The 16,837-nt window shown below is 39.5% G+C and overlaps 1 protein-coding gene across 1 annotated transcript in view; it reads left to right on the forward strand.

The window, feature by feature from the left end:
- The first annotated feature begins 357 nt into the window (after positions 1-357).
- ITGA11 (integrin subunit alpha 11) overlaps positions 358-16,837 on the forward strand; it is a 187,153-nt gene continuing 170,673 nt past the window's right edge. The window contains exon 1 of the mRNA XM_031955317.1: positions 358-547. Coding sequence (XP_031811177.1) covers positions 496-547 — 52 coding nt within the window. The 5' untranslated portion in view covers positions 358-495. The remainder of the gene's footprint in view (positions 548-16,837) is intronic.

Genomic DNA, 16,837 nt, shown 5'->3' on the forward strand with positions numbered 1-16,837 from the left:
AAGTCATTTGGAAAGCAAAAGTCTTATACAAGTGTAAGGTAATTATTATTAACAATGAGGTTAACAATTATTAACAATGAGACTGTAGAGGTCTACAATTTGCTTTGTATATTTACACATATTATCTTATTTGATAATTTTTTTTAAATTTCTCCATCTTAGAAGTTTGAGGAGGGGGGGATGAGCATGTGGAAAATCGAGCCCTAGAGGGTGGGGGTGAAAGGGGGAGCGCTGTGAGCCAGGGGCTGGGCAGTTGCCCGTACTGGAGCTGAAAGGCCAGAGCCAGCATTCCCGAATTGGAGGAGTGTCCTCGTTCCCTCCTCCCGGCTCTGCTAGACCCCTCCCACTTCCTCTCAATGAACTGCTCCTGTCAGGGAGCCTGAGGGGAGCTGGGGCAAAGACAAAACTCTCCTCAGCGCAGCAGGCTGACACTGGCTCACTGCCTCCAGCGGCTGGTCTGAGCGAGAGGACCCGGTAGCCCCAGTAGCACTTGCCATGGCCTTGCCCAAAGGCTTCTTGGTAGCCTGGGTGCTCAGCCTATGGCCAGGTAAGTGCCGCCTTCGGGGTCTCAGTTCCTGAGTCCCAACTACCACCACCATCACCTCCACTGCGCATGGGGGATTCTGTAGGGATTCGGTCTGTCCGCACTCCGGGCGCCCGGAGGCTTTCAGAGCGACGCGTAAGGACTTAAACCTTTCCAGGAATTTCTGTTGAGTCTAATATCAATTAAAGTGTCTTTAAAGGAGAAAGGGGTGTAGAGGCTGCTTGGAGCCTAGGGCTGCATTTTGTTGGGATTTGTGTTTTGGTCTTTGAAAGTTGAACAGGTAGACGGAACGATTAGCATCTGTCCTATAGAAACAGCTCCTGAGCTGTCACTGCTACATCTCCTGGTCCCGGGAGGCTGGACCAAGCCGGGGCTGCCTAAAGGAGAAAGTGGAGAGTTAGAGCAGGAGGGGGTGGATGATAAAGACTCACCAGAGCCTAGGAAGGCTCTAGAGCTTCGGGGGGATGGAAACCCCCCCCCTCCAAAGTGAGGAGAACTGGTGCAGTCCACGAGGTTGCCCGGCGAAGTTGGTTTTCAGCTAGGATGGGGAGGCATGAGTTGAGGACTCTCTCGCCTTTTATTTCTGGAGTCCAGTCTGAGAGTTTCCGCAGGCTAGACCCTTGCCCCGGGTTTAACAATTTTCTCCGATCGGATCTGGATGCATTGGAACCGCTGCTGGAGCCTCCCGCTTTAGAAGTAGTTCAAATCTGGCTGGGACTGGGTGGGGGAAGGGCCATGTTGCCCATCACTCGGGTAACGGAATCCCCTGCCTCAAGATAGCTGCACTAGCTGGCTTTGGTTCCTTAGGGACCACTGGAAACGTCATAGGATACCCCGGGCGAAAAAGGAGCGTCTCCACTCTTCCTTTCTCTTCTCATCTCTCTCTCTCTCTCTCTCTCTCTCTCTCTCTCTCTCTCTCTCTCTCTCTCTCTCTCTTCCTTGCCCCCTTCCGAATTATGCAATTACTTAATAATCCAAGACAAGCCGCAGCCTAGGCTCCCTCCTCCGACTAATCCAGACCATGTGTGCAAGCATATAACACGTTGACAAATTTGGGTTTACTTTGTGCGCACAAGCCCTAAAGCAATACTCCAGGCTCCTACCGACCCAGAGGGCTCTCAGCTCTGCGGCTAACAACGGGGGTCCTGGCTGTCCCCCTCCCGGGTGGTTGGGATCAGTTAAATACTTCTGGATGGCACGTGCTTTGTCCATTGCCCAGACCCCGGAAGGGTGCGGTGGGCTCCTGTGAGCTTTGCAGTCAATGGCAGGGTTTTTCGTGATTTGGAAACTATATATTTTTTTAAATGAAGATGAAGGGAGAGGAGGGAGAGAGGTGTCTAACCCCTACAAAGCCAGAGCCCAGTGAGCCCCAGCTAGAGAATGGAAAATCCTGGCTTCCGATTGAGACAAGGGCTCAAATCTTGTTTCTGCCATTTTTTTTACACTTGAGCAAGTCTGGACCTGTTTCCTCGTTTGTAAAATGAAGGAGCTAGACAAGATAATATTTAAGGTCCCTTGCAGCTCTAATTCTCAATTCCTGTGTATCAGGTGGGTTCGAATCCTGACTAAAACTTACTTCTTGTGACGACTAGAATAAATGGTCTCCAAGATCCCTTTCCAATTCTACTTCCAAATACCTATGGCAATTGTTAAAGAAGTGACTTGAGTGCAAATAATCTTAAAAAGATCTGAAATGGTCACACAAATGGAATTTTATTACACTCTGTATGGATGACCCTTGGAGAAAATATTCATATATAAATGAAATTTTCAAAAAAAAAATTTAACTCCAATGAGGTGTGTGTGTGTGGGGGTGATGTTTAGAAATTTACTTGCCATTTAAAAAAAATCTTTTTTTTTTTTTTTTTTTTTTTTTGGTAAAACAGATGGTGATGTTTTTTTGAAACCCATAGTATTGTATTACAGTTCTGGGCATCGCATTTTAAGAGGATACCGCCAGGCTATAGTGCATGGGGGAGGGGAGGAGGTGTCTGGAAAACTATATTATGTGAAGAAACTGGTGGTGATTAACCTCTAAAAGAGACCTCGGGGAATGAGATCGCTGTTTCCAAGTATTTGAAATGGTGTCATGTGGAAAAGGAATTAACTCTATTCTCTGGTGTTCCCCGAGGAGAGCCACATTCTTCAGTGGAAGGTTTAATTTTGTTGTTCTTTGTTTGTTTGTTTGTTTTTTAATTGGACCTGTGATTTCAATGGTTTAAGAAATGCCCGATGCCCGGAAATGATCTCTAGGGAATCAGTAACTGGTAGCTATAGAGTTGCCTGGAGCACTGAGAGGTTGTGGCCTACCTAAGTTCTTCAAATCTGTACATTTCAGAGAGGGGACTTGGAGTTTGGTCTTCTTAACTCCTGAGTCCTTCCTTTATCTCCTATGTCATAATTACTCTGGTGTGAACTAAAGATGGAGGTTTCAGCTCAATGTAAAGTAGAAAAAAAGTCTTAGTTCTTTTAGCGGACCCCCTGTCACTGGAAGTTTAAACAATTTAAACAGAGAACAGGTAACCAATTATTTTTTAGGGGAATCCTGAGTGAATTTGGGACTTTGTATATTTGGACTTCTTAATCATCAGTGAGCAAAGAATTGATTGGTAAGCACTCTCTTTATGTGAAATTGCTCTAGAAATACATAGATATATAAGATCTAGTTTTAGGTTTTCCTCCCTCCTCAGGAGCTTTCTTGTTTAATTAAAGAGATAGAGCATATACATTTTAAAAGGTAACTGACCAAGAAGTGTGTAGTGAGTACTAGAGAGTAGTGCCATAGGAATTCTGAGAAGCCTGTGAGCTGGATGGATCAGGGAAGAGCTTTATGAAGGAGGTGGCACCTGAATTTGACTGGAAGTGGTAGATAGGTTTCAATGTTCCCTTAAAGCAGAATTCACTTTTCTCCTAGTGCACTACTTCACAGGAATAGAATTGCTTTAAGCACTGATCAATGAATTCTCCATGAGTGGCACACAATTTAGTATCATTGCCAATGATATTCTGTGAGCCAGCCTCATTCCGTTGTATTTGGAGTCAAAAAAAATCTGAATTAAAATTTTGATTCTGACACTTGATTTTTCTTGTCTTAGTTTCCTTTTCTGCAAAATGAAAAGTTAAAGAGATGAACAAAAATTTTGGCAGCTAGATGGCAGTGAAGAAAGCATCAAGCCTGGAGTCAGGAAGACTCTTTTTGAGTCCAAATACAGCCTCAGTCACTTACTATCTGTGTGACCTTGGACAAGTGACTTCACCCTATTTGCTCAGTGTCTTCTATAAAATGAGATGAAGAAGAAAAAAATCAAATTAATTTGCCAAGAAAATCCCGAATGAGGCCATGAAGAGTCAGACACGACTAAAAAATGACAAAACAAGGGGTTGGTCCAGATAGCCTCTAAGCTTCTTTCTAAGCTCTAAGCTCTATGATTTTTACGATCATTCCAAAAGCATTTTTCTACACTCTTTTCAACAACTTTTACAAATAAACACCATGACTTCCTTTGGGTAATGCATGGTAGTGAGCCTAATGGTCATATTTGTATTTGACTTCAAGCTTCTTCCTCCTCCTATACACTTGGTGGCAAGGCTCTCTCAGCAAAATTGCTAAGTCCTCAGATGTTATTTGCACCCCTTTCCCACTTGTTCTCCCTTCCCTAAGTGTCCTCATGCTTCTCTATGCCCCAAAGTCCCCTAAATCATCTAGTTCTGCCCTCCCCCACTTTGTCCCTACCACCAATATTATCTCTTCCTAAAAAAGTCCATCTCTTACAATCAAATAGCAGCCAGATAGATATTAAGAGGAAAGCAAGAATATTAAGAGGAAACTAAGTCACACTAAAGTGTGAATGGCCGATTGGTGGCAGAGTAGCACAATGTTGACTTTGGTGTCTGAGAACCTTGATTTAAATTCTATCTCTGTTACCTGATGACCTGATGCAAATTATTTACCCTCTTTGAGCCTCCATTTTTTTGGTAAAATTTTATAAAAATTTACATTTTGTAAAAATTCCCTTTCAACCCTAAATCTATTAATCTCATAGGCCACTAAGTGGAGCCATAGTGCACAGACCATAGTGCCTAGAGCAGAAAAGATCTGAATTCAAATTTAACCTTAGACACTAAGCAGCTATATGATTCTGGGCAAGCTAGTTAATCTGTTTGCCTCAGTTTCCTCAACTCTAAAATGGGGGTAATAATAGCATCTATTTCCCAGTATAGTTCTGAAAACTAAATAAGATAGGCTCTATAAAGCACTTAGCACTTTGCCTAACACATAACTAGTACTATATAAATGCTATTATTATTATTTATTGTAATTAGTACTATATAAATGCTATTATTATTATTTATTATGTTTCCTCCCATAAAATAGAAACCATAGGGGGCAGCTAGATGGTGCAATAGAACAGCGGCTCTAGAGTCAGGAGGACTTGAATTCAAATCTAACCTCAGACACTTTAACTTTTACTAGGTATGTAAACCTGGGCAAGTCACTTAACCCCAACTGTTTCTCCAAAACCAAACTAAAAACAAACAAACAACAACAACAACAACAACAACAACAACAACAAATCATAGAATCATATATAAACCTTGGGGAGCTTTGTCATCTGGTTCTACCCCCTCTTTTTACAAGTAAAGAACCAAAGATCCCAGGAGATGAATGATTTGCCCACTTACATAAGTAGTAAGTGGAAGAGACAAGGATTCCAACATCAGCACAAAAATTATCAGCTGCCCCCTCTGTGACCCCTTTAACTTTCCTTTCATCCATTCATCCCTATCTCTGCCTATAAATATTTCCTTTTATGCGGTTGTATTCAGTTCACTATTCTGTTCTTTTGGCTGTGCTCCCTTCTCTTTGTATTGTTTAAATGGGTTTCCTCAGATTTCTTTATATTCTTCCTATTTACCAACCTTACTTACATTATAATATCCCATGACGTTAATGAACTCCACAACTCTGTGGTTTGCTTTACATATAGAACTAAACAAGTGTCAGCAACAGGATTTGAATCCAAGATTTACTGGATCTAAGTTGAGCACTGTCCATGCATATGCCATAATTTCTCCAATCATTCCCTAATTCTTAGATTTTTGGTTGTTTCTAATTTTTATGCAAAGACAAAAATGCTGCTAAAAATATCTTTGGACATAGAGCTTTTGATGAATGATTTCAGATGGGAGTCTGCTAGGAGAATGTTAGTTGGCTGTCTCTCTATAGGAGATTCCTTTTTTTTTTAATTGAGACACCAATGCCTTTAGCATTTAAAATTTTTCTGTTTTGATCTAATCCCATTGGAACCATCGCTTAAAATGTTCAAACTCAAGAAGCTACTACCCAAACTCTTTTCAGGGATATTTGTATTTTAAAAGAGATGACTTGTTGACCAAGATTAAATACAAAAATTTTAGGCACTGTCCCACAAGAAAAGAGGAAAAAATTCAGCTTGCTTCAAGGGAACATTGATGAGGAGTGGGGAGACTGAAGTAACCCCTTAAGACACGTTAAATGGGCAACCACCCATTCCACTTATGATAAAGCTGGTCCTGCTTAAAGGGACAAAATTGGTTCCTAAATTGAGAATCACAGAATATCAGAGTTGAGAGGAAATTCAAAGGCTATGCACTTCAGCCCATGCCTGAAAAAGAAGCTTGTAAGTGATCCCTAGATCTTCATAGTCCTTTCATGAAGGGAAACCCACTGTTTCCTAAGATAACTCATTTCACTTTTGGCTAGCTCTGCTCCAGAGGAAGTGTTTCCTTTCCTCAGGCCTAAATTTCACTTTTTTACCATTTCCTGCCTAGTGGCCCCCAGTGCTTTCCTCTGGGGCCAAACAAAACACACCCAATTCTTCTTCAAATACTCAAAGGGAGTTCTTATGTCCCACTCAGGCTTTTCTTCTCAAGCTGAAAGTCCTCAGTACTTTTGACCAAAACTTCTGTGTCCTGAACTCAGAACATTTGACAAGAGAGCTCTTTTTTTTAATGACTTTCCAAAGGGAAGGTGCCTTTGGGATATTAAAAAATGTCAAAGGAGATGGATACTTATCATTATAGAAGCTCTGAGATGTGATGGATGCTAGTCATGAGGAGAAAAGGCATCTTCTAGGGAAAGCAAAAACAAGTGAACATTTTAGTCCCTATATTTGTACATACAGACTTATCTCTGCTCTTCACTGCTCCTAAGGCTGAAGGTGATGAAGAACTGGGAGGGAGAAGTAAGAAGCATGGGGAGCAAACTGCAAGAACCCATGGATTTATTTTTTTTTTAATTTTTTTTTATTTAATAGCCTTTTATTTACAGGATATATACATGGGTAACTTTACAGCATTAACAATTGCCAAACCTCTTGTTCCAATTTTTCACCTCTTAACCCCCCACCCTCCCTAGATGGCAGGATGACCAGTAGATGTTAAATATATTAAAATATAACTTAGATACACAATAAGTATACATGACTAAAACATTATTTTGCTGTACAAAAAGAATCCGACTCTGAATTATTGTACAATTAGCTTGTGAAGGAAATCAAAATGCATGTGTGCATAAATATAGGGATTGGGAATTTAATGTAATGGTTTTAGTCATCTCCCAGAGTTATTTTTCTGGGCATAGCTAGTTCAGTTCATTACTGCTCCATTAGAAATGATTTGGTTGATCTCGGCTGAGGATGGCCTGATCCATCAGAACTGGTCATCATCTAGTATTGTTGTTGAAGTATACAATGATCTCCTGGTCCTGCTCATTTCACTCAGCATCAGTTCGGTAAGTCTCTCCAGGCCTTTCTGAAATCATCCTGTTGGTCATTTCTTACGGAACAGTAATATTCCATAATTTTCATATACCACAATTTATTCAGCCATTCTCCAACTGATGGACGTCCCATTCAGTTTCCAGTTTCTAGCCACTACAAAAGGGCTGCCACAAACATTCGTGGCACATACGGGTCCCTTTCCTTCTTTATAATCTCTTTGGGATATAATCCCAGTAGTAACACTGCTGGATCAAAGGGTATGCACAGTTTGATAACTTTTGAGCATAGCTCCAAACTACTCAAAATGGTTGGATCTGCTTCACAACTCCACCAACAATGCATCAATGTCCCAGTTTTCCCGCATCCCTCCAACAATCATCATTATTTTTCCTGTCATCTTAGCCAATCTGACAGGTGTGTAGTGGTATCTTAGAGTTGTCTTAATTTGCATTTCTCTGATTAATAATGACTTGGAGCATCTTTTCATATGACTAGAAATAGTTTCAATTTCTTCATCTGAGAATTGTCTAGAACCCATGGATTTAAACAACAACACCCCCCACCAAAACTTTAAAGTTTTCATTTGCATACAATTAGTATATTAACTCATTCACATACCACTAATCTTGGAATAGGGTCCCTTCTTCCTACAATACACATACATCTCTTTTAGCTACAAGTGGCCCTTTGACAACATTTCCTTTCTTCCCCTTTAAGGTTAATGCTGAGGTTTTCTTTAACCTGATTTTACTTCTATGGAAGTGTCATAGGGTAATGGCAAGAGGAAGCAGAGACAGACATTGCCATGGGCTTTAACTTTCCTAAGTTTGGCAGTATTAGATAATGACACTTAGTAATTTTTCTTTAATTTATTTTTAATTTAACTTTTTTTCAATTAACAAAAATAAATTTTTCTTCCTCCCACATTCCCCAATGAAAAAATCTTTTGTACAAAAAAGTTTATTTAGCATGGTCCAAATTATGAAACATCATTTTGATGAGATAGCAGGTGTCCTGAAATAGCTAAGATTAAAAAGAAATCTGGGTCCGAAAAGTATAAAGGCAACTACACTGTTCTCTCCCAAGTAGATGGAACATAGGTGGTTTGAAGGAGTTAGTACACTGATTGTATATAAAGGAAGGAAAGGAAGGAAGGAAGGAAGGAAGGAAGGAAGGAAGGAAGGAAGGAAGGAAGGAAGGAAGGAAGGAAGGAAGGAAGGAAGGAAGGAAGGAAGGAAGGAGAGAAGGAGGGAGGGAAGGAGGAAAGAAAAGGGAGGGAGGCAGGGAAGAAAAGGGAGGAAGGAAAGAAAAGAGAGGGAGAGGGAAGAAAAGGGAGGAAGGAAAGAAGAATCCTACAGGACTTGGAGTCAAGAGATCTATGTTTGAATGCTACCATATTATGAATTCTCTCACAAGGAAATGAAAACCTAAAGAGCATTAGAAAAGCAATTTAGGAATGAAACAGCTGGTTTAGAAAGAAGGAATTTGAGAACAGGATGTAGATTTCTAGACTGCAACTTAAAATAGAGGAATGATTGACTCTTGGTCAGGAATGGAAAACAAGAGTCAGTTTTAAAAAAAATCTTTTTAGGGAAATTTTGTTATTTGATCATAAGGTCTATATAAATTGAAAATAGAAGAATTAGAGTAAAAACTGTTCATACATCTACCAAGGCAGTTATCATAGAAAAATACATAGGAATAATATTAGTGGAGAGAATCACGAATTCACAGGAGACTATATTAGAAAAAGAGGTCAATAATAAAACTCATGACCTCAAATGGTTCTACAAAAATCCCCCCAGTATGGGAAATAAATAAACTAGAATTCTTTGCCAAAGGTAGTAAATTTTACTTCATTGATGTCACTAGGAATGGATGGCATATGACTTATGGCTAATATGTGATTATAGATACAGGAGGGTATACCATATTCAAATGGAACTAATTGATGAAAGAAGCAATTTTATACCAAGATAGATTTATGTAGGAAACTGGTAAGCATGACGGAGAACATCTATTGAAGATCACTGGAAGGAGAAATAAAAGGAATATTATGATGAGACTATATTACAAATCCCAGCCAGAAGGAAAAAATACGATTATTTCAGAACTAGATTGGAGGGATAGTTAGATAATGCAGTGGATAGAGCACTTGTCCTGGAGTTAGGAAGACCTGAGTTCAAATCCAGCCTCAGACACTTAATACTTCCTAGCTGTGTGATTCTGGGAAAGTCACTTAATGATAACTGCCTTGCAAAAAAAAAAATTAAATTAAAATTTTTTTAAGTTTTAAAAAAGAAATTGGTTGGTAACTAGCACATTGTCTTTATTGGAGACTTCAACTATCTAAACATCTTCTGGGATTCTTGCCATGCAGAGAAGATTTTAAATTCTTTGTCTTAATTGAAACTTTATTCTTCAAAATATGGAGGCAGCGACAAGGAGAGCCTTTTATACATGATTCTGATCAAAAGGAAGATCTTATGATTAAAGCAGAAATGATAGAAATTTGAGAAGAATAATCCCACAGCACCTTAGAGTTTGTAATAAATAGAAGGGAATTCTGATATCCATCATAGATTTAGGGAGCTTGATTTGCAGAGTTTCAAGAATGGATCCTGATATCATCCAAAATTTTACAGAAGTAGTATCTGGAATAGGATGGTATGGGATGGGACAGGATGCTCGGAGCATCTAAATTCTAATGATAACACAATTCCGGGAATAAAGAAAAAGGGCAGTAGTCTAAGAAGACTTGTGTGAATATAGAGGAAATTAATAATATAATTGAAGCTTTGAAAAGTCATAAACAGAAATGGAAGAAAGGGCAAGAAAATGAGGACTAATACAAAATTGGCATGTGTTCCAAATAAGAATAGAAAAAAATTAACAAGGAGTTAAAACTCAAGACATGTGTGAGGGATAAGAGAACACCTCGCTGATATCAGTGAGCTCAAGTCACCAGTCACAGACAAATGAGTTCCCAACTGAAAGAAAGAATTGCTAGATTTGATTGATGAATTGTCAAACTTGAAAATTTGTGATGCATGGAAATGACAAAATATATCAGTATTTTAATGGGGAATTTTCAAGTCTCCTATGCCATATTTGTAGAAAAAAGGAAGCGATGTGGGCTAGAATACAGTGCAATTTGGTGGATTCAAGACTGAATGACTGACCCAAAGGAGTTATCATTAATCAGTTGATGTCAACCCAGCAGAAGTTCTGTAGCGGAGCACTCCTAGAAATCTGTCCTTATCTTTGAACTATTCAACATCTTTACTAGTGTCATGGAGGAAGGTATAAATGTCATCCCTTTCAAATACTAATAATAGTGCTTATATAGCACAATGTGCCCGGCACAGTGTTCAGTCCTTTACACGTGTTAACAAATATCATTCTTTTGGTAAAGCAGTACAAGTGGATTCTTTGGGTCCCACACTTTTATAAACTCATCTCTATTTTTCAGACATTTATTAGCTATGTGATCCTGGGCAAGTCACTTAACCCCGCTTATTTCAGTTCTCTTGTCCTTACAACCTTGGGAAATAGATGCTATTATTATTCTTATCTTACAAAAGAGGAAACTGAGGCAAACAGGTTGCTCAGGGTCATACCGCTAGTATATGCCTGAGTCCGGATTTGAGCTCAGCTCCTCTTCACTCCAGATCTAGCATTTTATTCACCAGGCTATGTAGTTGTCTCCTTAAATATCAAACCAAGATTGAATATTTTCCTCTCAAGGCAATTGGATGCTCCTGAACCATGGAATGATATTGCCAGAACTGTGCCTTAAATTATATTGACAGCTGTATGAAAGATAGATTGGAGAAGGAAGATATTGAATGCAGGATGTCTACTTAAGAGGATATTACAAAAGTCTAAGCAGGAGTTCACAAGATGCTAAACTGTGAGAGAATAAATGTGGGAGATACTGTGGAAGAAGAGTGTATAGGACAAATGACTGGATTCTGTGGGTGAGAGAAGAGTATCATGGATGGCTCTGGGCTTGTGAACATGGGGAAGATGTAATGTTCTCAGCAAACATGGGAATTTAGAAAAGGAGGTGAATTGAGAAAAAAATGGATTCTATTTTGGACATGTTGGGCTGGTGATTTGGGACTAGATCAAGGGACTAGATTAGGAGAAGGATTAGGATTGGATAAATGGATTTGGAAGCTATGTACAAAGATCATAATTAAGCACATGGGAGCACTTGAGATCACCAAAGGAAAAAGAAGGAAGGGAACTCAAGACAGATCCCCATGTTTATGGAATAAGCGATGAATGAGGATTAAGCAAACAAAACTGGGTAGGAATAGAAAGAAAAATTACAGCAAAGAATAATATTGGAGAAAGCAATGGAAAAGAAAACGACATAACAATAAAAATACCTAACAAAAGTTTCAAGGAAATCAGGAAGAATAAAAACTAAGAAAAAGTCATTGGATGAGTGAGCAAATTAATTAATGCTCTATGGACCAATACAAATGATTCACATTATATTAAGGTGCATGTGACTGATAGCATAGTCTTTTCTGAGGAAAAGTTTAAACTAAGCATATTGCAGCTGGTTCTGCAATCAGAAAGACTCCCAGCTCAGACCTGATTCAGACACGCATTAATTGTGTGACTCTGGGCAAGTAATTTAGCCCTGTAAACCTCAGTAAAATGGAGATAATAATTTGTGGTTTAATCATGTCTGACTCTTCATGATCCCATTTGAGGTTTTCTTGACAAAGATACCGTAGTGGTTTGCCATTTTCTTTTTGAGTTAATTTTTTACAGATGAGAAAACTGAGGCAAACAGATGTCATTTTCTTGACAGATGCTTTAATACTCATACTTTTACAAAATCATTTCTGGTTTTCAGACATTTACTAGCTATATGACCCTGGTTAAGTCACTTAATTCTGCTTGCCTCAGTTTCCTCATCTGTAAAATGAGCTGGAAAAGGAATTGACAAACTCCTCTGGTATCTTTGCCAAGGAAACCCCAAACAGGGTCATGAAGAGTTGGACACAACATCTATCGATGAACATCAAAAACACCCAGGCTGAAAATGAAAGGGCTACTCACAGACCCAATCCTCCGACTGGTTGCACAGTAGCTTTGACTTGTTTTGTTCCTTGCCTGGACCAGCTTGCTTCTTTCCCCGGAACCTCACCACACTGATGCCAAACAGTGCCAGCACTCCACTGATATAACCCTCCGCAGATCAGAACTCCCCAATTTAAGATATCTGCCAGCATTAATTTCCCTGGCAGCCAGAATCATATATATGAGTAGATGCTGCCATACCTACCAACCACTCACAAGTTAGTATGAATTAGTCTATCAAATCCTTTCTTCTTTGACAGATAGTGAAATTTTTGTGGAAGAAAATAGGTGAAAGTTTGGGACATGGGCATTGATGGGGAAAAGCAGATTCACAAATCTAGAACTAGAAGGAAACTCAGAAAAAAAATCTAGTGGAAAGTGAGTTCCCGAGGTCACAGATGCAGTAAACAAAACAGAGCTAAGAGTCAAACCCTGGTCCTCAGATTCCAGCATCACTCTCTTCTTTGGGGTTTCTTGGGTTGTTGTTTTTATTGTTTGTTTGTTGAGGAAGGTTGTTGAGTAGGGATGTTTGTTTTTTTTTTAGCAGTGGGGACCTTTAAATATCAAGATAGATCTCTTTCAGCTTAAAGAGTTCTTTTCACCATTTTGCCTAAGGCTAGCCCTGTTTGGTCTCTATTATTATTATTATTACTATCATCACCATCATCATTACTTCTAATAATAGTAACTAGGGTTTGCAAAGCACTTCATAAAAATTATCTCATTTTAGCCTAATAACCCCGGAAATAGGTGCTATTATTGTCCTCTTTTTACAGATCAACAAGCTGTGGTTAAGTGACTTTTCCAGAGTCACCCAGTTACTGTGTCTGAGGTTAGATTTGAATTCAGATCTTCATGGCTATACGTTTAACACTCGAGTCACTGGGCTATTTAGATACTTTCAGGCTATTTCTTGCTGGTCAATGATACAGGATTCACTAAAATTGAAGCTCCACCCAAAAGGAACTCTGATCCTCCCCTCTCACAGGTAACCCACAAGTTTCCATAGCCCTGCCCAATGGCCCTGTACCCTCGGCAGAGAGGTATTTAGTCTACTGAGAAGTTGGGATTGGGACAGGGCATGACGACATCACTCTTGGGAATTTGGATTTGTGTCAAGACGTTTATCCACAGGGCACTAGGGTTGGAGGGAGGCAGAGAGAGACAAGACGCATGGAAGATTTGTATTAGTCATCTTGCAAACCAAAAACCAGGCCCAGAGATTATAAAACTATATACTATGACCTGTATATCATAAGATGTACTCTGTCAGAGCCAGGAGACAAAACTGTGTACAATTAAAAACGCTGAGCATATTCCAGCTGCTAAGGTTTTCCCTTACATCTGCTGTGGGTTTAGAGCTAGTCACATCATGGGTTACTCTCCGTCTCAGATATTGTCTTTGTAAGAAACTGCTAATGGCTAACTCCTTGATAAATGTCTTAAGAGAGAATTTCTCTTCCCTTCCCTTGCCCACGGATAAAGTTGGTAGGGACTTCCCGGGCTTGATGTAACTCTTGTTCATGACCTTCTCCCAAAGCCCTGCTGTCTCAGATATACCTTGCATATCGTAGGGGCATAATAAATGTTGAATCAGATTGGATTGACCAAAACCCTAATATAACAGAATAATAACAGATTATTCCAGTGATCATTAGGCCTTTGAGAAATATTGACAGGGGTTGGTTATTTGAAGGGTGAGGGTGCCCTGTTGATCTTTCCATAAGGATCCTCTAACTCAGAGGTGATAAGTAGAAGCTCTAGACCTTCTAAGGAAAGCCCAAAGATCCAGGATGATTTTCGGAAGAGGTACTGCTCTGTGGGTACTGCTCTGAGTTGGGCAGTTTTTCCATGGTGGCATGTGGGTCATGTTATACCAGTGTTGCTATGGCAATTGCCAACAAACATAGCCAGGCCCACGATGACACTGATGATCAGAAAGTGTGATTCCCTCTCCTCTGACATATGTCTGACAGGTTTCTTCCCTGTAGTTCTCTCCAGCTGAGCCTCAGGCCACCAGAAATTATAAGCCTGAAGACTTCTAGAGAAAGGACTGGGAAATATTATGAAGTAGGTATCCTGGGCCTTCACTTCTGCCTCCCCTTTTCCACTTTGCCACACACTTCTCTGCCCTTTTCCTTTCCTTTGCTGTCCTCTTCCCATTATCACCCCCTCTAAATCCCAGTCTGCTCAGATTGTCTTAGACTCCAGTGGAATAGCTCATCCACACTGACATGCTCGATATGGAATATGAAACAGCTATTGTGTCATAGAAAGACTTGGATTTTGACTTGAAGAAATCCGTGTGACTTCCAGATCAATCACTGTGGATCAGCTGTGTGACCACAGTCAACTCAGCCTTACTAGAACACAATTTCCTTCCCCATAAAAAGGAGTTAGATTAAAATGTTCTTCCACCTCTAAATTTCTATGAAGACAGAAATTTATTAAATACTTTCTCTGGGATAGATACCATCCTAAGCAGTGGGGATATAAATCCAAGCAAGCAAGACTGCCTATCCCATCAAAGAGCTTATGTTCTAATATGGGCCCAGAAGCCAGGGGATGGGAGTGGGTGGAGGAGAACCACCCTTATATGGATCTAGAGATGGGAGAGAGGAGGCATACATTTCCAGGAAATGGTGTGCAGATGGTGGGAAAGTGACATAGTATCCTATTTCTGGGCCAGATTAGTCAAAAGTTCATCTATAAGAGCTCAGTGTCTCAAAGATAAGAGTCAAAATTGGGGGAGTAGGGAGATTGGATGTAGGATGTGGGAGAGGGAGGAGGGACGATGATGGTCCAAGCACAAGAATCATTCTGTGGAGATGTTTCTAAGTTACACAATTTCCTGAGCCTCAGTTTTCCTCATCTGTTAAACAGGGATGATAGTTGCTTTGATGATCAAATTAGCTAACATATATATAGTGGGTCCTTGAAGATCACACAAGATAATGTGTAAAATGCTGCTTTAAATGTTTCCTCTTATGATTAACTTTTGGAGAGTGTGAAGTGTAACTCATGAGAAAGAATTCCAAATGGTAAACTTTTAGGTTCTTGAGCAGGATACTCAGATCATACTACATGATTCCCCCTTTCAACAAAGGCAGCTTAGAAGAAAGTTAATACTTTTCCACCTAGATGGAGCCATCGAATCCACTGAGCTGGGAGGAAAGTAGAAGAGTGATTTTAAAGGAATGAAATTCATTTTAAAATTGAGTTACTTAGAAGGTGCTTTTCCAATGAATGCCCTGAGACCGCTTCCTGAGTGATTAGTGGGGAGCCACAAGAGTTTGACGCCATGTTCTCAAAACTGCCACATTATCCTATTTATCTTTAGTCTTACTCCTCCCTCTGTCAGCACATGCTAAGCCAAAAAGGCACAAGCAACTGCAAAAAGCCAAATAGCCTGATTCTTTGGCCTTTTTCTGGCCTTCAGGTATTTTGTGGTGGTTTGGAAACTACAATATTGCTCCAAGCCTCCAGACTTTGGAAGTGATTTAAGGTCAATAGCCCAGAAAATTATGGAATGCTATATCTGGAAAATTCTTTAGAGGTTGTCTAGTTCTAACCTTGATTTTTTTTTGTTTTTGTTTTTTGGTAGATGAGGATGCACCATGATCAGGAAAGTTGAAATGACTTGTCCATAGTCACACATAGTGAAAGAACCATATCTAGAATTCCAGTCCAAAGTTCTTCCCACAATATCACACTGCCTACTTCCCATCTTTTTCACTCAAACTATAGATCAGGAAAACAAATAAGAACTAGATCAAGCCAGTCAGTTCAGAGAAGTGAAGGAATGTGTCGTAATCAAATAATGAGGTGAAATTCAGAAACCAGAATATAAGCAAACACTAGAAACAATAAAAAGTAGCAACAGACAAAGTGGTGGTGATGACACAGAAGCAATTTTGACTTGCCATGGGCTTATAAGATCAAGGTACAATACTGAAGATAACAAAGCATTGTTCATTGCTGTCTCAAAAACCTCCCTATTTGAATGAGTATTGAATTAAGTATTTGAATGAGCACTGAATAATAATTAAGAGACTAATGTTTTGGTCCAATTTCTCCCACTACACAATTGTGCAGCCTAGGTCAAGTGTCGTGGTTTCTCAAAGATTCCATTTCCTCATCTTTGAAATAAGGAGTTGAGAAATTGGAAGAAATTGGGGGAAAAAACCCTTTCCAAAGTATCATTTTTTTTAAAGACATGAAAATGAAACGTTTGATCAAAAAAGAGGTGATTCAGTTGTATGGCCAGGACAACAAGTAATTGATAAATGGTTCTAGAAATACAATAATACCTATAGAATATTAATGAGTCCCAGATTGAGTCCCTTTATTTGATGATTGGTTCATATATGGAGAATGTCTAGAAAGACATGTAAAAAAATCAATTCAGTTAAGAAAATCTGAGTATAAA

This window comes from Sarcophilus harrisii, chromosome 2, assembly GCF_902635505.1.
Source record: "Sarcophilus harrisii chromosome 2, mSarHar1.11, whole genome shotgun sequence".
Lineage (NCBI taxonomy): Eukaryota > Metazoa > Chordata > Mammalia > Dasyuromorphia > Dasyuridae > Sarcophilus > Sarcophilus harrisii.